Raw genomic sequence first — 24,541 nt, forward strand, 5'->3', positions numbered from 1 at the left:
AGTGTCTGTCTCCCTTCTCTGTGTGTGAGTGTGTGTCTACATTAGGGAATTTAGACTGTAAGCTCCAATGGAGCAGAGACTGATGTGAATGAGTTCTCTGTACAGCACTGCGGAATTAGTGGCGCTATATAAATAAATGGTGATGATGATGATGATAGTGTCAAGGCCGTATGGTCAGGAAGTTCTCCCTGCACCTCAGTGTGTTTGTCTCTGAAGGCTGTTTGCCCAAACATGAAAAAACTGCCCTCTATGATTATTGTCCGAAACCCCCTTAGGATGTATAGTAACAATAATGTTATCTTTATTTTTACTTATCTAAAAAAAAATATTATTATGCATCTGTAAAATCATCCACAGCCTTTTTAAATCCAGCAAAATATTACATTTATTGCGAGTTATATGAAATAAATTGAAAATGTGATTAGAAAGCATTGAATGGGCATCCGGTCTTCTCTGTAAATATGTTATTATTTCCACCGTGACAAACTTTTCACATAATTGAATTAGAAATTTTCAAACACAGACTATGGATTTAGGAATTATTTACAGTGTGGATGGTATATATTTTTGCTAACGGTTGTATGTTACACGAGTTAGTAAGATATCTATCCTTAGCAAAGGCATCCCAGAGTGTGACTTGATGAAATTAAAGTTCTCAAACTACATAGTTGCAAATATTTGTAACATTCTGGAAAATATATAAAACTATTTTAGACGTTTGTGTCTGTCCTATAAACTCACCTCCAGATGTCGTCCCCTCTACCACACACAGCGCCCACAATCTACGTACCTGGCACAGGCGAGACCCCCGACAGAGACCCCAGGAGCAGCAGAGGAAGGAAGATCCCTGGAAAATGCTTTGTGTCCATGTGGATGGATTTAAATCCCAGGAAATGGAGAAACAGTAACTCTAAGTTGTCCTCTGTCTGTCTCTCTCCTGGAAAGGTCTGACCCGGAGAGGGTTCCGCTTGGATTGAGACAGGTTTAGGCATTACTCCCCCCCAGGCACAGTCTGTGAGGGTACATATCTTATAGCGAGGAGGGGGCACTAATGACATTGAAATATCTGGGACAGGAAATCATGAACACGTTCACATCGTCTGAATATTATATCACAGCCTACAGATGAAAAGGTCAGGAAAGCAGTAATTAGGGGGCATAAATTAATCGATAATCCCCATTTCCATGGGGATTTAAAGGTTTAGATGCCGCTGTGGTTGTATCGGGAATATTTGAAAACTTAGATTTTATTCACTGACAAGTATCTCAGGAAAAACTGTTTGATCATATTTTTATGTCCACGTTACAATTTAGCAAACTGAAAAGTACTGGATCTCCCGCACGCAGATGTCCTTAGAATTCTCACATATTAATGTGTACAGAGGGAGGGATTATATATATATATATATATATATATATATATATATAATTAGATGTTATAAGTTACAATAGACCAGGATATCTTCATGCCTATATACCATTACATTTATACAATAGCAACAGTGTGTACAGAGAGCTTACAATCTAATTACACTGACATACGTCTTTGGACTGTGGAAGGAGACCCATGGGCAAAACATACAAACTCCATACAGGATCCCAGCTGGGAAACCCACTACATACCTATGTCGCACCAATCATCTCCCATTATGAGGTGAATAAAATTCAGATTAAAGTTCCACATTCTCATTTACGTAGAACCTTGCCGGCATTAGGGAGGGGCTGCCAAGAACCCGAGAGGGAGGGGGGGGGGGGCAGTATTTCTGGAACATTGACAAACATTATGTAACAGTAACCTTTATAAGTTAATCTGTGATGACTGAGCCACTTTAAATATCTTTTTATAAGTAATGGTCAGTTCTTAATAAATCATTAGTTTCAATCAGTCAGGGAAAAAAGTGACCCAAACTTAGAGGGCTCCCACATTCAGAGCTGCACAATCACACGTGTAACCCAGCATAGGGATCACAGATAATAATAAGCAGATCTTAAATGCACACGCGTGTTACAGAGAGCTGACCCACACACCCAGCATGCACTACTTTAATCATCCATGACCCACCAACCATTTGGTTATAAAGTTAGATTACATACGAGCCCAGTGTTGGGTAGGGATTAATGCTCCCTATGCGCAGTTCTGTTATTGCTGCATTCACCACACACTGACTCTGGCGCCCCCGTGTGGCAACACTTCATTTCAATACCTCATTTAGAAACGTTTTATACAGCTTACACTGAATTTGGCATCGTGTCTTATTGGCTCTAATAGCGGTAACGGAATATAAAGATAAATAATATTGTTTTGGGAGTTTTATTTTAAGAAACATTAGAGTTCTTTTGCCGTTTTCTAACAATTCAACCTTTCTTAAAACCATAAATGTATAGACATTTAACCATATAACAAAGTCTTTGGCCGGAACATATAAATAAATAATGGAAAAGATTTACAAGTTCCGCGAGTCGCTGAGTCCGAGCAAACCAGAAGTATTTATTTTATTCAGTATTTTCCTAAAAAATTACTTTGTTTATCCACAAAAATAAAAACGTATGTACAGCGGTTCTTCCTGATATTGCACGATAGACACATTATAGATTAATCCTCCAACAACAGCTCCAGCTCCTCCAGGGGGACCCGGACTCTCAGCTCCTTCTCCGTCATCAAATCGACGATCTCCTGAAGCTGGTCGGGGAAATATTCAGCCGCATCCAAATACAGAACCTGCCGGGGGGCAAAGAGGACCAGAGTGTAACTAGGGAGGCACCTACTAATGAAGAATCACAACTGGCAGAGACCTACAAATCCTAAACACACAGCATCACGCGTCACTCATCAGTCCGTGAAATCCCAGGCAGAGTTACTGTTACCTAATCGGCAAGTATTCTATACTATATCTGCATGCTATACTAATACAACAATTAAATGTAACCACAATTACTATATTTCTTATGACAAGAAGTATCCAATGCATGACAAGAAGTATCCAATGCATGACATGAACCAGAAGTCTTATATTGTGTCTTATGGTCCACCAAACACAGCAATATGCTTAAACCTATAAAGTTCATCATGCTCAATACTACACATAACAATCCAAAGCAGCTAATTTATTCTGAAATATTGCTACAAGTCCAATGTATTATTCTTGTATTTGTAAGACCGTACAAGGACTGATCTTGGGTGACAGAGACCATTACAGAAGGTAGAGCTGCTACTGTCTCCGAGATGTTACACAACAGACCAGACACAACTGCCCCCCGCCCCTCTCCATACTAACACAACACAACATGATAAGGGATTGACCGGACAGATTCTCACCTTGGCCCACGGACAGTTCTGGATCGCTTTGTAGAAAAGTCCTCGACTTCTATCGCGGTGTCCCAGAGATACCTGTAATACAGTAAGGGGTCAGCCTGAAATCTGAATGGTCCTCTCCTGGTTCCTTATATCGCAATCACTCTTATAATATACAGGTGTGTGCTTGTTTGTGTGTGTGCGTGTGCGTGTGCGCGTGTGTGCGTGTGTGCTTGTGTGTGCGTGTGTGCTTGTGTGTGTGTGTGCGTGTGCGTGTGCGTGTCTCTCTCTGATGTGAATGGTTACATATTCTCTGTACAGCGCTGTGTAATATAGGGACACAATATAAGTAATGATAATTAATCAACAATCATCTAGTTCCCAACAAATCCTTAAGCTCAGTAAATCTAACCATGTGTGATAATTACCTAGAACATATTTGACTATTATTTATTCAACAAAACAATAAGGCGACATTAGAAGTTGTGTGTGATCTCTATGAACTAAATGTTGCCACATTTGTCCCCATACGTGTTTGTCAACGTTATTTCACAAAGTAAAGTAGACGTCCCGATGTCATTCCTTTAACTGACTGTTCATAGTTTTACTCACCTTTACCTACAAAGTCCTCAACACCACCCCTTCATACATCTCAAATCTCATATCAAAATACTCTCCCTCCCGCCCTTAGATCTACCTCTGACCTGCTCCTTCTGGTCTCTGGTAACCACCTGTCACTCCCGCCTACAAGACTTCTCCCGTGCTGCTCCCCACTTATGGAATTCCCTACCACGTCCAATCAGACTTTCCCACAGCCTTCAAATCTTTAGATGCTCTTTGAAAACTCATCTCTTATCCCCGATAACACTATTCACACTAATACCCCCTTACAACTATCCCAATCTCCTCTGAGTCACACTCGCTCCTCTTGTTTCAGCTGTGCCCTCTTCCCCTTAGAATGTAAGTTCTCTAATGAGCAGGGTCCTCCATTTGTTTTCATGTCTGTATTTATTTTGTCTGCCTTGTATGTCCCTGATTTATGTATGTCCCTATTGTACGGTGTTGCGGAGCAATGTGGCGCATTACAAATCTATCATAAAATAATAATAATAATAATACTTCGGTGCAAGAAAATTGGAAAAATAATAATAAAAAAAAACAAAACACACTCCCAGCACACCCGGACACACAACGTGTCTATGGGATCACATGTGCGATGTCCCTCCCTCCTGTGCGATGTCCCTCCCTCCTGTGCGATGTCCCTCCCTCCTGTGCGATGTCCCTCCCTCCTGTGCGATGTCCCTCCCTCCTGTGCAATGTCCCTCCCTCCTGTGCAATGTCCCTCCCTCCTGTGCAATGTCCCTCCCTCCTGTGCGACGTCACCACTCACTTCGGAGGTGGTTCGGTGTTGGAAATGTATTGGACCACAAAAGAATCCTTAGAAAAATGTCCAAAACTATCCTAAGACAAGAGTCCCATTCTCTGACATCACGACTCACCGTGAAGCGCAGGTACATCCTCCAGAGCAGCAAACACCGGGAACCCTGCTCTGTGCCGAGGCCGCGCTCAAACAGAGCCTTGATGCGGTAGGACAGGCCGGTTTCAGGCATAACCGTGTGTATCGCCCTCATATCCGCCCTGTAAGAGAAGCAGCACCAGTCACATGGGCAGCAAAATCCCACAATGCATTTCACTTACCGAGCAGACGCTTTGCAAATTAATGTGGGCGGTTTCTTATAATTTATTTATATCAAAGCGGAAAAAAAAAAAAAAAAAAAATCCTAGGAGAAGGGTGTAAAGACGTACGAGTAGCTAACTTTACAACTAAATATAAAACCAAAGTACTCCCATTACTCAAAGCCATTGTTCTACACAGTGTATCTCAAATGTGACTGACATATGGTAAAAGTTATTGGGTGGGGATTCATCAGAACCGGTGCAAAGGGAAAAGGTTCTGTAACCCAAACCAATAACAAACATTTGAATGGTTTCTTTGGGTCACAGCACCAATTCCAGAGCAGCAGTTTTCAGAAATGATTCTATTTTATTACCCATTCCTCTGCTCACATAGTACTGCAGTATTAATAAGGGCTATATAAACATGGCTCCCATAGTAATTCCATACACCTAACCTGCGTTTCCCGGAGTGACCCCGTTACCTCTGCACAGACTCAAGCAGCTTTTTCCGGTCTTCTTCCGCTCGGATGGCGAACAGATACGGTTCCAGAGCGTTCGTCGTCCTCCTGACACTGTCTATGAACCTCCTGGCGTTGCTGGCGTTGTGGTATCCGCTCTCAGACTTGAGGTAAGATTTCCAGAGAGCGACGTTACAGGGATACGAACGCAGAGCAGCCATTAATGCGTGTCTGAGAGGGGCCCGGGGGTACACACCGGCCCTCATATGGTACCTAAGCAAGTTTGTGTGCATCACTGTCACAGCCTGCAGAGGACTGTAGGAGCCTTGCGATTCCTCGCATGATGCAGCAGGGGGTGGCTGCGAGCTAACAACTTGTCTAAACACAGCGATCGCAGCCTCCACCCCTACGGTGAGATACTGAAAAAGTGCAAAGCAGCCGGTTAAACTGACCAACGCGGCGGATGGCGGGAGATTCAAACAGTCTTCCAGTGCCCGCTGGTATGATTTACGTGCTTTCAGAATACTAATAGCTTCCACTGGTCCTTTGTGGGTTGTGTATGGAGAATTGTCGGCAAGGCTGGCGAGTATGTGGACTGACCGTGACCCGGCAACTCCCTGTACACGTTCCGGCACCTCCGCTTCCAACTCCGCGTACAGAAAGCAGAGGCTGCACAATTCCAGGTCCTTTAACCCTCGGCCGCCTGCGAGGCCGATAGCGGCATCAAATACTTTCCTGGCCTCCTCTGTATTTCCCAGAAGCCACTCGAGGAGGGCGTACTCCTTCCAGAGCGCCAGGCTGTTCCTGTTGAACGTCTCTTTCAGAAGACCCTTGGCCAGCCGCTTGCTCCTCTTTCCCTGAGATTTCAGCTTCTTTCTGGTTTGAAGGCACCGAACCACCTGTCATCAGACATCAACAACGCACAATTACTACTTGTCAAACAGCAATCATCTGAATTACAGGCAAAACTTGATGGGTAAGAACAGAGATCTAAGCGGCCTTATATCTAGAACGTACATATCACCAGCTACAATTCCCGCACTTTTGTTATCTATCTAGTACGACTTATTTCTTTAAAACTTTCATTTTTTCAACAACTGTCAAGAAGTAGCAATAAACTGAATTAATGACCAGAAGAGGCCGCTCACCCGCCTTCTACCAGATTAGAGCCATGTCAGCTATTTTGACACAATCATCATCATCATTTATTTATATAGCGCCACTAATTCCGCAGCGCTGTACAGAGAACTCATTCACATCAGTCCCTGCCCCGTTGGAGCTTACAGTCTAAATTCCCTAATGTAGACACACAGAGAGACAGACAGAGAAGGGAGACAGACAGACAGACAGAGAAGGGAGACAGACAGACAGACAGAGAAGGGAGACAGACAGACAGACAGAGAAGGGAGACAGACAGACAGACAGAGAAGGGAGACAGACAGACAGACAGAGAAGGGAGACAGACAGACAGACAGAGAAGGGAGACAGACAGACAGACAGAGAAGGGAGACAGACAGACAGACAGAGAAGGGAGACAGACAGACAGACAGAGAAGGGAGACAGACAGACAGACAGAGAAGGGAGACAGACAGACAGACAGAGAAGGGAGACAGACAGACAGACAGAGAAGGGAGACAGACAGACAGACAGAGAAGGGAGACAGACAGACAGACAGAGAAGGGAGACAGACAGACAGACAGAGAAGGGAGACAGACAGACAGACAGAGAAGGGAGACAGACAGACAGACAGAGAAGGGAGACAGACAGACAGAGAAGGGAGACAGACAGACAGACACAGACTAGGGTCAATTTTGATAGCAGCCAATTAACCTATCAGTATGTTTTTGGAGTGTGGGAGGAAACCGGAGCACCCGGAGGAAACCCACGCAAACACAGGGAGAACATACAAACTCCACACAGATAAGGCCATGGTCGGGAATAGAACTCATGACCCCAGTGTTGTGAGGCAGAAGTGCTAACCACCGTGCAGCCCAAGTTAACACATGTTTTGTAGTTTTACAAGTCTGCGAGTTTGTAATAAAGGACCAGCGAGGTCTGATAATCACAACGAGCCCCGATACCTTGGATACTTCATACTGAAGCCAACAGACAGACAGTTTCCTTTTCTCCTCTCCATGGAAGCAGGACATGGCAGCCTGGAAGACGTTTTGGATGAAGCTCTCGCCCTCCTTACATTGACCTATCTGCTCTCTGCCTCTGCTCATTGTATCGAGGTGGCCGACGGCACTGACCCCGGACACGGGAAGATCGTAAGACATCAGCACCTTCTCGTAGGGTCGGACGTATTCAAAGATGGAGGTCTCGTCCAGGGAGGAGTACATATAGGTGGGGAGGAGCCGAGGGCCGCAGGGGACCCCCAGAAACTGCAGGAAGGACAGGACGAGCTGGAACTTCAACTCGGGGCTGGAGATCTTGAACATGGAAACTCCGAGATCATCAAACAGGACCTGAAGCGGGAAGTGGTTGTGAGGAGCCGGTAGACAGAGGTAACCTTATATTCTTAATTACAAGTGATGCCCTAGACAGGACACAACCATGCTGTTCCCACATCCCTGTTCACCTACCTGTCTCTCAGTATCGTCACAGTCGTCCTCTGTCTGTTTTTTGGCAGGGTCTGGTCTCCACGGTAACCATTGTCTAGCCTCCCGTGAACACTCCAAGTCCAACCAGATCTTATACCTGGGACAGGTTCTGTCCTTTATATCCAACTCCTCGTCTGCTTCATCTTCTTCCTCCTCCCCTGTAAACACAGAATCCGGCACTTACTAGCTGACCAAGACGGAGATCAGAGGAGAGAGAAGACAATTACAGCGAGATACTTAAAGGACCACTAAACCGCAAACACAGGAAGACTGATATAAAAGAGCTAGTGGTAAGGTTACCAAATATATATGTCAGAGTTCCTAAGTGAGATATTTGCCATTGCATTTACATTTGTCATGCAACCGAGTGCCAGCTAATGCTCGCTGTTATCAGCCACCTGTCTGCACTGCAGTGAGGACAAGTTTACACTCGGAGAACTGGAGGGTTTTCTACACGCAGTTTTGTTATAATATTTTATTGCTGGGGTGCGATCGACTTTTAGGACGGTCTCACAAGTGACTTAACACAGACACCGGGATCACAGGACCTGCACTCTTTGCAGATCAGGTTAATGTATTTATATTGTAACCTGGAGTGGAGGAATCAGCCTAGAGCTGGGTACAGCGATGTGCGGATGAATGCTCTAGAACATCCCGTAGATAATTACCCCCTCTGATCCCTACTACTACTGGACTATAGTTATAGTACCCAAGTTACTGATGACGATCCAGCCTCCTCGCTCCTGCTGCACCATCCACGATCTCCAGCCCTTTGCCCCCTTCTCGCCGAATCGAGGTTCCCCACTGTCCCAGAACGGCTCGAAAAATTCCACCTACAATAAAACACAGTTATTTTTACATCCTTTATATTATACATTGTAAAGTGATCTCATATCAGTCTCGCTGTGTTACTGCACTTCTACTGCTATGTATAATAATAATATAAGAGACGCCGACGTTAATGGTTATTAAAGACACTGAGATGGGAGAACTCCTCCTGTACGACTGGGAATTCATAGGACCAGTACGGGGCATTATAGTGAATAATTTTACAAAAAGTTCCATCTAAACAGTCCCTGCTGGACTCAATGTAAATAACCAATATCGAGCTTAAATTGATTTTGACTCTTTGCATAATATTTAGTGTAAAAATCAAAAACGCCATAAAATAACTGAAAAGATACAATTGTTTCCCGGTTCACTGGTGAACATTCTGAAAAGAAAGGAAACTTTTGTGAAAAGTGGTGCACAGGTAACTGGGGAAGGCTGTAACCTCGAGCAGCCAATCAGACTCGGTCATCTTTCGAGTACTGGTTACAAAACAAAAGCAAATGTCTAACTGATCGGAGTTACAGCCTCTCTCCTATACAGTAACCTGAACATGAAAATCATGGGGCGCTCGGACCCACAGCGTGAGACATGCAGCGGAATCTAATACCAACATCATCATCACATAATTCTCTGACATTATCCAGCTGCTTGTATGGGCAACGTCCATCAACATCTTATACCGAAGGTGGGAGGTTAATGCTGAATATCTCCCTGCTCGCTGGTCTATAATTCATCCTAACAACTGCCCCAAAGCATGGACAGGAGTATAGTGATACCAATACTCACAAACACCACATTAGGCTAATTATTATAATTATACAAAACAAATTCTATTCTATACGAGACAAAGTATAGATCCGCGTCACTCAGCTCTGCACAGAGTTACCAATTCCAAACCCTCTGGGCCTGTCCTGGCAGAGACGCGGCTCTCAGTGTAACATCTCTAATTAAATGGCTGAAGAGAGTCGTCGGCCGCAGAAACTGCTCCTTCCAAGCTGTCACTAAATCCTGCTAGATCCTTTATTTAATATTAACATTAATTGAAAGGACAACTGGGCTGAAGCCGACATCGACAATTATCTCTGGATGTCAATTATGTCCCAGCCGAGATGGAGTTTAACGGCTCGTGCCGCCAGGAACTGCAACAGGTTCATTAACACTTCACTAGCGGTACCGAGGGAGAAGTTACAATGTTGTGCGCTACGATTATTGCCAACGCTGCAAACCTCTCAATGTCAGGGGCTTCATGTCGGCCTCAGTAGGGGTCTGTACATAAGGAACGTTATTTTGCTCCAGCTTGGTGACGTTAAATGTGATATAAATACATGAGGTCAATAAGAGGGAGGTCAGTGATTGTGATCATTCAGCGCTCGCTACAGCGTGAACTTACCTGCTCCCTGGTGGTCAGATCCTTGACGCTGTCCGGCTTGTAGAAAGTAAAGTCCATCAGCGCCTGGAATAAGGACACGGATTTCTCGCAGTGTCCGGCCTGGCGCAGGAAGTGACACTGCTGGAGGAACACGTCTGTTGGAGGGAAAGAAGATGGGTTTTCATTGGCTGCGCTGTTATCATCAGTTATTTATATAGCGCCACTAATTCCGCAGCGCTGTACAGAGAACTCACTCACATCAGTCCCTGCCCCATTGGGGCTTACAGTCTAAATTCCCTAACATATACACACACACACAGACAGACACACACACACACACACACACACACACACATTAGGGTCACATTTAATAGCAGCCAATCAACCTACTAGTACGTTTTTGGAGTGTGGGAGGAAACCGGAGCACCCGGAGGAAACCCACGCAAACACGGGGAGAACATACAAACTCCACACAGATAAGGCCATGGTCGGGAATTGAACTCATGACCCCAGTGCTGGGAGGCAGAAGTGCTGCCCACTGTTATGTGTAAATACACCGGCTACTGGCTAATCCCAGATTCCCAGTTACTGATGTTACACACAACCAACACGTTGCACGTTCCAGTATCCCAAGAGTCCATATAATGCATCAGGACATCCAAGCGTCCTACTAATTAGCGATAGAGCCAGAATGTATCCCTCTCCTATATATAACAATTTTAAAGAGTAACGCAGGATTCAAACAAGTGTTTTCTGGTACCCACCTCAGAGTCTATTTTGTGTTACCTTCTCTGCAGGTTTTAGTTCTTAGTATTCAAACAGTAGATGATACAACTATGGTAGCCCAAAGTGGACATAACTATAAGTTTACCAACCTAAATTAGTCATCACAAATGGTGACATTACTTTTAGCAACTACCATCGTTACACACACGTTGAAATTAGTGGCACAAAGTGACCCAAGTTAACTTCCAAACAGGCAGTTTTCCTGCAGCGATCCAGTGTGGTACAGGCTGTATTACAGTGTATCCCTAACTGTGTCTATTGGGGGTTTACAACATATAATATGTATGGTTTGGCGCGCCAGGCTACCCACTGACCAGCTGTGACCTGCAGCCGCAAAGCTCTATTCACCTATTAAAATGTATCTATATAGCGCCAGCGTACTCTGCATCGTTATACAATTGAAAAGTTCAGGAAGAGCGAGTGCAGGAAATCCAATAACGGACCAAGAAACAGCTACAAATAGGAATCATCAGGAACAATATACAATTAAACAGACCCTAAGAAACACTGTATACATAAAAGGTTCAGGAACAAAGGAATATTTGACATGTAAAATATTTCATTATGAAATGTGCGACTATAGAAAAAGTTACAAAATATCTACTGTACCACTTTATAAAACAATACATGTAATTAATGTGATGTTATATCTATAATGTCAACAATAGCAGATGTGAGAAATCTTATCAGGTCATTCATCCATATTACTACACACGTAATTTGTGTTCTATGATTACACTGTGAGGTATCAAAGATTTACATATAAATAACACAAATTATCATCATTCTCTCCAGTCCTCAGGGCCCCTCCAGGTGACCAGTGAGATAATGCTACCACCTGTGGATCTGTTACATTGTATCAGTCAGTAATGATTACACCTGTGGATCTGTTACATTGTATCAGTCAGTAATGATTACACCTGTGGATCTGTTACATTGTATCAGTCAGTAATGATTACACCTGTGCACTTATTTAAACAGTTTCTTCCATTAAAACAACTCCTTTCATTAATATCAAAACAGTTATGTAACAAGTTGTATTAAATATTTACATTTAGCACTATAAAAGTCTTAATTATTAAAGACCATGAGATAACACATTAACAAAAGTCATAATGTTGAAGATATAGAAGACAGATCACTGAAATGAACAATCTCCAAATTAGAATAATGAAAAATAATCTGGCACAGGTCACAGAGTTGCTGTGTTTTATTACAGTGAATTCTACCTTTTCACCCAAATAAAATGTGAATTGTGATTTAATATACAGAAATAGGCTGCAGTTCCCCCATTGTGACTGCAGATGGCAGTGTCTGGCTATCTTTGGAGACAAATCTATTATAGCAGTAAAATGGATTTATTATGTCAGCAAATTTAAATTTGTAGACACTTTTGTCCAGCTTCTGGAACACTTTATTCAAGTACATTCCATTTCCTACCCCAAATAAGTATGTTGCAGATACTCCTACGCCCGAGTGTTCCATCATTATATATATATATATATATATATATATATATATATATATATATATATATATATATATATATATATATATATATATATATATATATATATATATATCTCATCTATCAGTGAAAGAGGCGACACTCACCATACATGCAGCGCTCGGTGCCCGGCACAGCCGGATGGGAGAGCATACTGCCATCCTGTACCGCCGACAGTGTACTGAGGCACTTCCCGTAGATGCCGTTCACTTTGGACACGGAGAAGGTGCTGAACTGGCCCTGTGAGAACTGCAGGTATTTCTGCCAGAGCCGCGGGTCATTGGGGTGTAAGAAGATCATCTTCTGCCACTCCTTCAGCAGGGCGGCGCTCTCCCAGAACTCCGCGCACAGCTGCAGGCGGGCCAGCTTCAGCTCCGTGCTGGTCGGGTTACTCTCGATGGCTCTCTCCAGGATAGATAACTTCTTCTCCAGGACCAGCTTGAGCGCCCAGCGATGGCTGTCAGCCTCCCCCTCGCTGGTGGAATACATGCTGGGCTGATTGGTCAGCTCGTCCTTCAGAGATACAATAAACCTGACCGGTCATCAAAGCCCATCTCCTCTTATATACCAATATAATCTAGGACAGTGTTGGCTAACCTGTGACACTCCAGGTGTTGTGAAACTACAAGTCCCAGCATGCTTTGCCAATCTATAGCAGCTTATTGCTGGAAGGGTATGCTGGGACTTGTAGTTTCACAACACCTGGAGTGTCACAGGTTATCCAACACTGATCTAGGAGGCATTTTCACAGTTTGATTATCTACTGTAAATTATACACTTATAATCAGATATCTTCCTCTATTTCATTCGCTGCGACATCATCACTTCACCATTTAGGACTAGAAACAATATTATATAGTTCATTTATATGATCATAGAACTTCCTTCATTTAAAATATCACATATCTTATACACGATATAGGAAACAAAACGGATTACTCGTCAGCTGTTTGGGTTTCTAGAACTCCGGAAAGACTTTCCCCAAATGAAGCCACCTCCCTCTACCCAGCTATTACTGAAATATATTTCCCACCATGATTCCCCACAGGGTAACGCTGAGACTTGTGGTTCTACAACCACCTATGTGGAGAGCTTTAACTCCGTAGCAGCTGGTGACAGCAACAACCTCACCTGAAGCCATTCACCGTCTGCGTTCCCTTATTTTGGGTACAGCGGCTCTTTACATTAGACTTATAACATGATCTATTTGTAAGTTAATTTTACAAGATCAACTAACAATAATTTGTTGACAGTTTGGTAATTAGAAGGATGTACGTTATTCAGCAAAAGCTGAACCGTGGGTCATACAACCGATATTATTTTGGGTTTCAGATGAGAATGCATGATATCTGCTGTAACTTAATTCGGGTGCATAAAACTTCTAGCCCCAGATTACAGAACAATAGCGCAATATATAAAAAAACGGAGGACAAGTTAATACAGTACCTGAAACGAGACGAACTCCATCCACGTTGCGATGTCCGCCGGGTTCTCTCGGATCCTCCGGTTATAATTCTCCACTCTCCCCAGAACGTCGGTGTCTCTGGGCGCTATGACCGGGGGCTTGTTCTCGGGACCTCCTTTCCCTTGCAGCCACATGGCGGTAGAGGCATCATAAACCCCCAGAGGATTCACCCAGCTGGTGGGAACGGAGGAGGCACCTGGGTCACAGCCCATCACTGGAATAAAGCCAGCTGCACCAGATTCTGCATTGTCCTTGCTGCGGGACACAGAGTCGGCCTTACTCCAGAGCGCCCGCGCCGCGTTCTTACAGAAATAACGCTCAGGTTTCTTCTTAGGCGGCTTCTTGTCATGCGCGACCTCCCAGCTGATCTGCTGCTTCTTAGGGTCTAGCCCCAGGCAGGAACGACCCTTCCGCTTATACCTGTGTATAAGACACATTGAGAGGGGTTTACTAACCGGCGCCGTCACTGCCTATGAAATCACATGCTGGATTTTCATTCAGTAAATAGAACATACAACTTCGGTTTTTCAGCTTTAAAACCACAGCTAAATCCAGGCCACACTGACCCATCTAGTGTTTTCCAGCAGGGATAGGGTCACAGAGAACATTAGTGACCTGGTCCGGGCTCTGAAACCTTTCATTAACTGAGCTGCTCCTGTACCGACTCCTCGGAGAGACGTAACTCACTCATAGCGCTCTCGTGTGTCACTACGAGACAGCTCTAAATTCTGTGCTTTTATGCAGGAAAAGACTGGAGAAATGTAACTCTGTTTAATATTAACAATGTATTGTTGTCTAGTGGAAAATAAAGAATAAAAAAATAAGCAATTCTCATTTCACTGAGTGTCTGCGCCAATTATTTACACAATATGGAACAACGTAAATTCTGAGAGACGCTCACCTACAGCCTAAAAAAACGGTCACAATAAGAAATCGATGCTAAAATTCCAAAATATACAGCCTAAATAATACAGTAAATTCATGCCTGATTAAATAAGATATCATCTTGTACGTTCACATGCAAATATCTATGTCTGCAATACACAGACATTTACACAGATGTATTTGTGACCACCACAAGAACCTTTGAATATCGCTATAACCTGTACTTCAGATTGTTTGGCCCTTTAAGAGACTGGCAAACTAACGACACAATCACCCAGAGAGGAAGCAGGACGGTCCTAATAAAATCATTCATCAAAGAAGATCTGCGTATTAATTACAGCCCACCATGATCAAAAGCGCAGCTGCTGGCATCCATGTGTCTTATTAAATGAGTTAGTGTTTTGTCACTTTTACATGTGAGCTGTTTAATGGTGAGAGGAACAAGATGAAAGAGCAGAGGGGTTGTTGCCTGTGAGATGGATTAACGAAAAAGTAAAGTTAATTCCCACCAGTGTCGTAGCTCTGCCCAATGTTAATCAAATCCGCAGGAAAGTCTGAATGGGGCACCGAGCGCGGGGCACTGAGCGTGGGGGGCACCGGAACTCACCCAGGATATTCTTTAAAGAGAGACGGAGAAAGACTCTTTAAATATCCTATTTACAAGTTGGCTTCATCTATGTTTTGTGTCGTTATAAAGTATAAACCAACGTGTAGCTGTAAGAAATAACCTTATGACAGAGCCCCTCTCAGACACAGTGTTACCATCGTTTTATTCAAGATGAATAACCATGGAATAGAAATTTCCTTACAGAAAACTAATGACAAAGAAACTTTCCTCGTGACCCAGAATGAAGAGACCTTCAGGCTTCAGCGCCCCCCCAGTGACCCCTTTACCTGGCAATGTCTTTTCGGTACAGCGACTTGTATGTCCAGTTTGTTAGGTCGGCTTTCTTATCGATTCTGAAGGTCTCCTCCGCTGGGGCTTCATCCAGCCAGAGAGCGCGACCGGGGGCTGACATCTGGGTGCCCCCCCTGCAGACAGAGAAGTGCAGAGATTAGAGGTTACTCCTGGCATACGTCTGCCCGTAGCGCTCCCATTATACTGCAACGACCTGGCAGGTCCTTGTATCTATGTAAACACAAATAAAAACAATTGCACAATACTGGGTCCCATTTGTGTCATTTTCTGCTGGAAGCTCATCAGAGATATTCTGTTTATTGCTTAATGTTTGTGATAAATGTCTTTATTTAGAATCAATTTGGACAACCTGTGACTCTCCTGCTGCTGTGGAGATAGGCTGGCAGGGAATGCTGGGACTTGTGGTTCTACAGCGACGGGAGCTTGACAATTCTGGAATCCAGTGTTACTGCAATTCTCAATTCCCTGAAACCTTCATTATTAAGGCCACTTTACTTTGTGCACAAACAAGAGGCGATTATGACATGACATGCTGGTAGCAGTAGGAACACTGTTGTCTATGTATCTTTATGGCCATAATATGCACAAAAAAACAATTAAAAACATCTAAACTGGAGTTCTTATAGAGACACAGGGCCGGATTCATCGTCAAATGCAAGTTACGCTTTTAAAACGAGCAAGGAACGTGCGCCCGTATTCAAATACACGTGGATCTCAAGAAACGTTTTCATTTGAATCTGGGTATAAGCACACTGTGACTATACATTACTTGTAGGATACACACATGCAGATGTACAATATCAAGTCACCGCAGAACGCATGCACCAAAAAAAAAAAAAAATGTATAAAAGAAATTAACAACTCATAATACTACAGTCATTAATAAAAATGTGTTACATAACTGAGGATGTTCTTAATGCGTTTTTACAATTGATATTACTTGCATAGTGGCACAAATAGGTGTAGTTTATATAATACAAAGACTATGCCGTGCAGTCGCTCTTGTACAAGGCCTGCAGGTGATGCAAACAATATGGCTAAAAGAAAAAGTGTACACATAAGACACCCAGAACTTGAATCGGCCACATCTGTGACAGAACGCCCTAACTAGACAACGCCCATGTTCATCTGCCCCTCCCGCCACCCCGTTCCGCCATTGAAGATGTAGGCAGCCGTGACATTTGCGTCCACTGGCACAAGGTCCATTTTGGAGCATGCGCAAAGTTATTTCACGCAATATACGGCACGTAAAGGAACTTACTTATGAATCAGCCCCTAGACGTTTTACTACAAGCAGAGATTAAAGATCAATTAACAAATAAGCAATATACATTATATATGAAATAATGTACTCCCTGTTGTAAATTCTAAGGATGCTATAAAGACACAGATAAGCCCAGTGTGCACATACAGGTCACTAAGGTGACTTCTAATATCCGCCATGATTTACAGCATGGGACAAGTTGTACTTTATAATACACACATTTTCCTAATAAAACACTGAAAATGATATCAGTACTCACCATTTATACACATATTATTTACAGGAATTTATATATATATATATATATATATATTTAGCTACAGTTTTTGTTATATAGATATAAAGAATGGCTTATTGTAGTTTTTGTTTTTTATCACTGATCTACAATCCCAGCTTGCAGTGATACATTGTGTCTCTGTAAGAACCCAGACTCAGATGTTTCCTGTTTAATTGGCTGATTGCATTATCTCATATTTAATTATATAATGAGCGTCATTTTTCACAAAGAGCCTCCTAGGTGGGTTTATGGCCCTCAGGCCACCAGCAGGCAGCTCTGACAATTAATATTTTAAAGGATTATTATTATTCTTGGAAGCTCTGCTGGTCACACAGCTATAAACCCACTAAAATGTGCTGGTAATCTAACGCAGCGCTCGGCGTACCTCGCTGTGCTCTCCGCTTGACGCTTCCTGGATTCTGTGACGTCTGAGTCAGAGTCGCTGTATTTATGGTCTTTCTTCTTCCTCTTTTTCTTCTTCTTTTTTTCCTTCTTTTTCTTCTTTTCTTTCTTTTTTTTCCTTTCGGCCCCTGAGTCAGCTTCGCTATTAGTGGAACGATGTCCCGGAGAAAGATCACTTCTGTGAATCAAATCATATATTATTAAACAGCGTTTCTGGACCGGGACAAATGGCCCCAAACGTCTCCGACTCTCTCCAAATATAAAGAAGCAAATTTAATTCCAACGTCAGTATCTGATGTGTGAAACCTCATCTTATGTGTGAATACACACAGAATTCCGTTAGCCCCATAAGATACATTATTGTCAGATCAGGGTGGGAGAATGGAGGAACTGGGGAGAGAAGTTGTTATAGAAAAGTGGAAAGTTTAACAGAGATGAGATTTCTGCAGGTAAAGAGAGGATCATAGACTTAAGGTGCAAAGAGGTTAAACTGGTAGAGGAGGGACTGCAGGTGATGGTTTGAGAGACAGGAACAAGTGATAAATAAATCAGAAACTGGACGAGGTCTGGAGAAATCTCCTGTTGAAGAAGAGCTGGTCGACTGGCAGAGGGGATCAACAAATTCATCCCCTTAGATTATGCCTGGACAACCTGTGGCTATACAGGTGTTGTGAAACTACAAGTCCCAGCATACCCTGCCAGCTATCAGATGATGAAGCATGCTGGGATTTGTAGTTGCACAACACCAGTGAGAGCCACAGGTTACCTAAGCCTGGATTAACTTGCAAGATCTAGTGATCTTAGGGGAACAGTGATTACTAATGCAGCCTCGCAGTGCTGGGACCATGGCTGTATATCTGTCTACGTGGAGCTTGTATGTTCTCTCCGTGTTTGCGTGTGTTACCTGCAGGTGCTCCGGTTTCCTCCCAGAAACATACTGGTAGGTTAATTGGCCCCTGGCTAAATGGACCCTGCAGCATGTTTGTTGTTGATACTTTAGTCTGTGAGATCCACGGAGTGAGCGATTAAACATTTTCTTTAAAGTGCTACGTAATATGCAGGCACTCTATAAACACAGGATAATAAAAAACAAAATAACTGTGCAAGATCTGGGTTTCCACAGGCTCAGGGACTTCTGGCTGCACAATCTTATGTACAATCTTATGTGGGGTTTCTTCTAAGAAAGCAATTAGAATACACAGGACGTAAGATGACATCACGTGCTCAGACGCAGTGTATAGTGATATACTCTTATTCTGTCGTGGTTACAGGTTACACAGCTTTGACAAGTACACATCAAACGTTTCCAAATTTCAGCGTTAATAAAATGATTTCACGTTGCCCGGGTCACGTCATCAACCTCTAAAAGAAAAGCATTTTTATTTTTTACCTTGAATACCTGATTGTGTTACCGTTACAGAAAAATCTGACTATTGCCAGTCAATTGTAATATGAACATTGTTGCCCAAAACAACGCAGACAGACGCTAGAGACTGGCCGAAGTTGACACTATCCGGGCACCCGAAATTCAGGCGCCTGGATAGTGATTCAGGGAATGTTCTAATCCGACGCTCTTTAAAGCCACAGATCCAAAAGTCTCCTGGTAAAAAACCAGCAGCGCTTTGTCTACCAACGTCGCTCCTTACAGACAGCTCCAACCGCTTAAAGGGATTTTATGCCGTCAGAGCCCTTTAATTTAATGGTTTATACCAGTCCACCTACAACCTTCACCCATTACATTGCTTTTTCTTTCCAATAAAATCAGGATGGGAGATAAGGGAGGGTCAAAAGGGAGGGGGGGGGGGGGGGCAGACACATGACAGATTTGCTTTTTCTTTTTAGCGTCTTTCTTTTCTTTTCCTTTATATTACCCAGGTAAATGTATTAATCTCCGTTAGCTTTGGATAAAACACAGGACTGCTCCAACCGTTGGAAATAATCCAGACAGCAGCAATAAACAACTGGCTGGATGATATAAAGCCCTGACTGAAAAAACCCAGTAAGAAGATAAACAGGCTGGCGGTAGAGGTCCCAGCGCCAATCGCTATCACTCTGTAACCACTACTCCGGCAGTCATGAAACGGCACAATGACCGGAGTAGGAGGCGGAGCTCCGCTTGCAGCCTCCTCATGAATCACTTTTCACTATAAAAGGTGGAATTTTCCTTTAATTCAGTGATCTCACACTGTCCGTGACAATTTTGGCCACAAACTGGCTGTATGACGAGGGATCATTAAACTAATAGGGCTACTCCTAAAAGAGCTACTTATGCTATAACCGGATATCATGAATGATCAGAGGGTCATTAGACACAATTAGAGATTACATGAAAACATCATTATAACGATTTCTGTCAGTGATGGAACCGATGCGCTTTAAACAGGATGTGATTCAAAAATGTTTCTAGAAAAATAGTTTTATTTATATCTTCGTGCAGAATAAAACTATTGGAGAGCGCTATAAAATATGTTGGCACAATATAAATACAGTAAGATATTGATAATCACGTGTGCCTCAGCCTCACCTCTAGCCAGGAGGTAGATCTGTAATCCAAGCCTTAGTACTGGGTCTACGCTATGATGGTCTCTGTTACACAGGTCAGATAACCGAAATTCCCCTGGGAACAATTACTCAACAAAAACATTTTGTGCCGGACGCGCAGTTTGACATTTAAGGACAATTCTGCAAAATCTAGGTACTGTGACCCCTCCTCTAACCTATCGACCACTATACTGTCTGTGTAGACCAATACCCTACTGTTAGGGATGGACACTGGCTCTTAAGTGGCCAAATGGACAAGATCGAACCTTTCGGCATTAGCCTTAGCGCAGGAATCTTTTCTGATGTCACTACGGCCTGTTCGCATGTCCGGTAATAATAAAGTTTGTTATTGATAACACTTAGCTGACATGGGGGTCATTTTGGGACCACACGTGCTGAGTTATGGGGCCAACTGCCCAATATAGCGGAGTGTGTGGCCAAATATGGCCCCCATGGTATTAGCAATTAAATTTTAAACTCGAGAGAGAAGGCTGGTTCTCCAAATTACTTTGTTTTCTACCCTCCATTTCCTCATTATATATTTGTAACTAATTTTGAATTGATAACATAGCAAATAAACCTTCTTTATATACAGCCAGCATTTTTTTAACCCATTCTTAAGCAACATGCGGCTCTCCGGATGCTGTAGAACTACAATTTCTAGCATGTCCTGAGCCTTGGGCACGCTGGGAGATGCAGTTGCACAACAGCAGGAGAGACACAGGTTGCCCACAAGTGCATGAAGCAATGGCTGACTGTCTGCCGATAGATGCGAGTACCTGGAAAGTGGAGAATCAGGGTGCGGGGACGGCGCAGCCGGCTGCGACATCTGGTGCAGAGAGAGGGCATCTTTCGTACGGAAACTCTTATTGCTCAGCCAGTCCAACTCTGCAGGTGGGAGAGAGAATGGAGAAATCACTGTAATATCATCACACCCGGGACAATACTCCAAACGTCATCCCTGCGGTCACAGTCAGCTTGACACCTCGTATCGCGCGTGTATCATGTAATACACTCCACTCACGTCAATGAAGCCGTATGTGAATCAAAATCACTGTCAGACTAATACCCGCATCTACCATCAATGTTTCATCCTTAATACCACAGCAAACGGAAATATAGTCTACTAGTGTGAATATTAGTGTATACCAGTGATCCAACATATGATTTATAGAAGTTATGTGTTTAAAGGACTACAACTTTCAGCATAACTGTGACCCACAGTAACTATGCTCCTGATTCCATCAAATTCTCTAAGAATTGGTAATGATTATGGCTTTATTTTCTTACTGCCAACAGAGTCACAGGTCTTCAATAATTTACATTTTCAAGCATTACTATGATCCACTGTGACAACTGAACACAAGAGGCATTGGATACACTGTGCTAATGCATAATGTACCAGCTAAAGAATACAGACAGTGACTTCTAATTACAAAGATCCGTCATGTTTATTGAATAATGGGCACAAAAATATTCATGTAAATCTGTCATATGAGATAAAGAATATACAATGTATAGTAACAACCCTGAGAAATTTCCTCATTGGTTATTAAAGGCGAATTGAACCCAAAACTGGGCTAAATTCCTTAATTTGGTTCTGCAGACCCCGTACCCCTCAATGTCTGTTACGTTGCAGCAAAGCACTCGTCAAAGCAGGCTTTTATCATACATGCAGACTGCTGCGGATGGATGCAATGCTGCTGACTTGGAACATAAATCTATGGCAGATTACATTACAATTCCAATGTATGGAAGGATCATGAGATTGCAGGAGGCAGAGTTTCTCCTAAACCAATATGAGACACACTCAGTATCTGACCCAAGTAACTTTTTTCATGAAGTTCTTTCAAAAAAAAATCTGTGTTCCATTTAGACAGAAAATTCAGTTCAGCGACAGCTATTTGACTAGATTACAAAGTCATGTGCTATGATTATATTATGAGCTATAAATGTTATCACACATGCCCTAAAAGACCATAACTACATCTATTAGCACCATCTATCACAATAAAAAAGAAAAATATAAAAGTATAAAATAGAATCTGTCTGCCAGAATCATAGACCCTGCAGCATTTTATGCAGTGTCACGCACAGTCTGTGCCAAGCCTATGCGTCAGCTGTAAAATCAATCAATGATTCCTATCTTTAGCTAGCGGACACCGATGATGTCTGGATAATGAAAAGCTCCCTTGTGATACAGCCCTAAAGATCGGTGACTGCATCAGAAATAATAACACTTATAAATTCATTTTTATGGATCCTTAGATCACTTTACACCTGGACCTACAAAAGGTCAATCCTGGAACATAACAGGAAAGACAAAGCAGCACCAGATGTGTCTGCACCATCCAACTTGTGTCATGTTGTATCCGGACCCCCAAACACAGCTAGCGGTCAGTGAGGGACACTCAAGATGTATATCTTGTGTGTGTTCATTCACACCTCAAGCTCACAAAGCTACAAACACCACAATACAATCTATACACAGGGTGGACAATGTTATTTTTAATTCAAGAGCCAAACTATTGCCAGGACAGAAGGAGGGTGGGGGATACAAAAGAGGGACATTTCTGATCTATGAGGCTGCCATGAACCAAAACCATTTTCTATTCATAATATGACATTCACAGCATCACAGTGCCGAGGTGGAGAGGATTACCAAGGTAGTGATATGTAGGAGATGTCAGGCTACAGAAGAGCCACAAAGGAGACCTGAAATACCCGCACAGCCACGTAGGCCACCTGAGGCACCCGTACAGCCACGCAGGCCACCTGAGGCACCCGCACAGCCACGTAGGCCACCTGAGGCACCCGTACAGCCACGCAGGCCACCTGAGGCACCCGTACAGCCACGCAGGCCACCTGAGGCACCCGTACAGCCACGCAGGCCACCTGAGGCACCCGCACAGCCACGTAGGCCACCTGAGGCACTCGCACAGCCATGCAGAGGAGCCCTGGAAGGTGTAGAGGTCACTGAGAGGTATAGAGGGGTGAAGGAGGTCTCTGGCATCAGAAGAGGGTTGTAAAGAGTCTTTTGCACAGTAAAGAGATGTGTAGAGGTCTCTGGCACCGGTCGGGGGCTGTCGGGTCTCTCTGGCACCGGTCGGGGGCTGTCGGGTCTCTCTGGCACCGGTCGGGGGCTGTCGGGTCTCTCTGGCACCGGTCGGGGGCTGTCGGGACTCTCTGGCACCGGTCGGGGGCTGTCGGGACTCTCTGGCACGGTCGAGGAATGTAGGGTGTCTCTGGCACGGTCGAGGAATGTAGGGTGTCTCTGGCACGGTCGAGGAATGTAGGGTGTCTCTGGCAGGTGTAGGGGGAGGCTGGCAGTAGTAGAGTGGCATTGGAATGCACTGGTACAGGTAGAGGGGTGTAGGGGTACTCTTACAAGCATAGGGGATCTTTGGCAGTCGCAGGGGGACTATGGCAGTCGCAGGGGGACTATGGCAGCTGTAAGGGGTTTCTGCCACAACTAGAGAGATTTAGGAGGTCTCTGGCAGGTATAGTAACAGGGATGAAAGGATGTGCAGGTCTCTGACAGAGGGGGGGAGGAGAGTTGAGGACTCCTGGATGAATTTGGGCGCCCGGGTGAAGGTAGAGAGATGTCAGGGTCTCTGGTGATTACCTGTATGCCCAGGGGTCGGGCTGGCACTGGTGGTCTCTGCAAAGGCTGGAAACAGAGCCATGTTTGTATCACTGTCAACTGTCGCGTCGCGCACAAAACGCGTCATACAGGTCTTCCCCGAGACTACATCTCCCAACGAGCATCGCGGCTGTGATGAGCGACACTGTGCCGCACTGCATTACTGGGAAATGTAGTCTGTAGTCATGGTAACTTCCACTAGTGCCATACTAGACCTTTTATTAGGAATATCAACAGTAAATACACAGATGGAACTTCTACCTGGAGTGGAAAATATGTTTTACCATTAAAATAACAGATATAATAATATGTGTTAAACACCTTTCTCTATAGAGTCTGTATAAGGTAGAAAACATTTTGTATGCAGGATTCCCACCTTTTCTGACAAATAAAATGTAATTCCATTACTGAGAGTAAATTATGTGAAGTGCCTGACAATCTGAGTATTTATGACTTGAATTAGGGGCTTTTTATATTACGCCCTCAATGGTCTTATTATCTTGTTTTCATATTTGTGCGCCACATTCTTATTTTAAACTTCATTTTCAATGATTAGATTAAGTTGGATAGCTGATTTCAAAATGTAGAGCCACTAGGATGGTTAGGGCGTCCTGTACATAAA

The 24,541-nt window shown here is 43.6% G+C and overlaps 1 protein-coding gene across 2 annotated transcripts; it reads right to left on the reverse strand.

Annotated features, from left to right (window-relative positions):
• Positions 1-2,297: 2,297 nt before the first annotated feature.
• Positions 2,298-24,019, reverse strand: NRDE2 (NRDE-2, necessary for RNA interference, domain containing). 2 transcript variants are annotated; one of them, XM_075193045.1, is made up of 14 exons: positions 23,902-24,019; positions 21,056-21,164; positions 17,719-17,910; positions 15,768-15,905; positions 13,970-14,408; positions 12,631-13,036; positions 10,252-10,385; positions 8,740-8,863; positions 8,013-8,188; positions 7,509-7,895; positions 5,452-6,326; positions 4,792-4,930; positions 3,317-3,388; positions 2,298-2,719 (listed from the first exon to the last, which is right to left on the reverse strand). In XM_075193045.1, exons 1-14 carry the CDS (start codon positions 24,005-24,007, stop codon positions 2,594-2,596), a joined length of 3,423 nt encoding a protein of 1,140 aa, XP_075049146.1. In that variant the 5' UTR covers positions 24,008-24,019; the 3' UTR covers positions 2,298-2,593. The 2 variants fall into 2 exon arrangements, with proteins under 2 accessions (XP_075049146.1, XP_075049145.1); XM_075193044.1 differs by having other exon boundaries at positions 17,719-17,913; positions 23,902-24,018.
• Between the last annotated feature and the right edge of the window lie 522 nt (positions 24,020-24,541).

This window comes from Mixophyes fleayi, chromosome 12 (genome assembly GCF_038048845.1).
Source record: "Mixophyes fleayi isolate aMixFle1 chromosome 12, aMixFle1.hap1, whole genome shotgun sequence".
NCBI lineage: Eukaryota > Metazoa > Chordata > Amphibia > Anura > Limnodynastidae > Mixophyes > Mixophyes fleayi.

Excerpts from the sequence above, each read along its gene's own strand:
- NRDE2 (XM_075193044.1), bottom strand. The coding sequence starts at position 24,007 with ATGACGCGTTTTGTGCGCGACGCGACAGTTGACAGTGATACAAACATG. Across the intron at positions 8,864-10,251 it reads ATCTGACCACCAGGGAGCAG|GTGGAATTTTTCGAGCCGTT; the intron begins GTAAGTTCACGC and ends GTTTTATTGTAG. Across the intron at positions 2,720-3,316 it reads AGAACTGTCCGTGGGCCAAG|GTTCTGTATTTGGATGCGGC; the intron begins GTGAGAATCTGT and ends GCCCCCCGGCAG.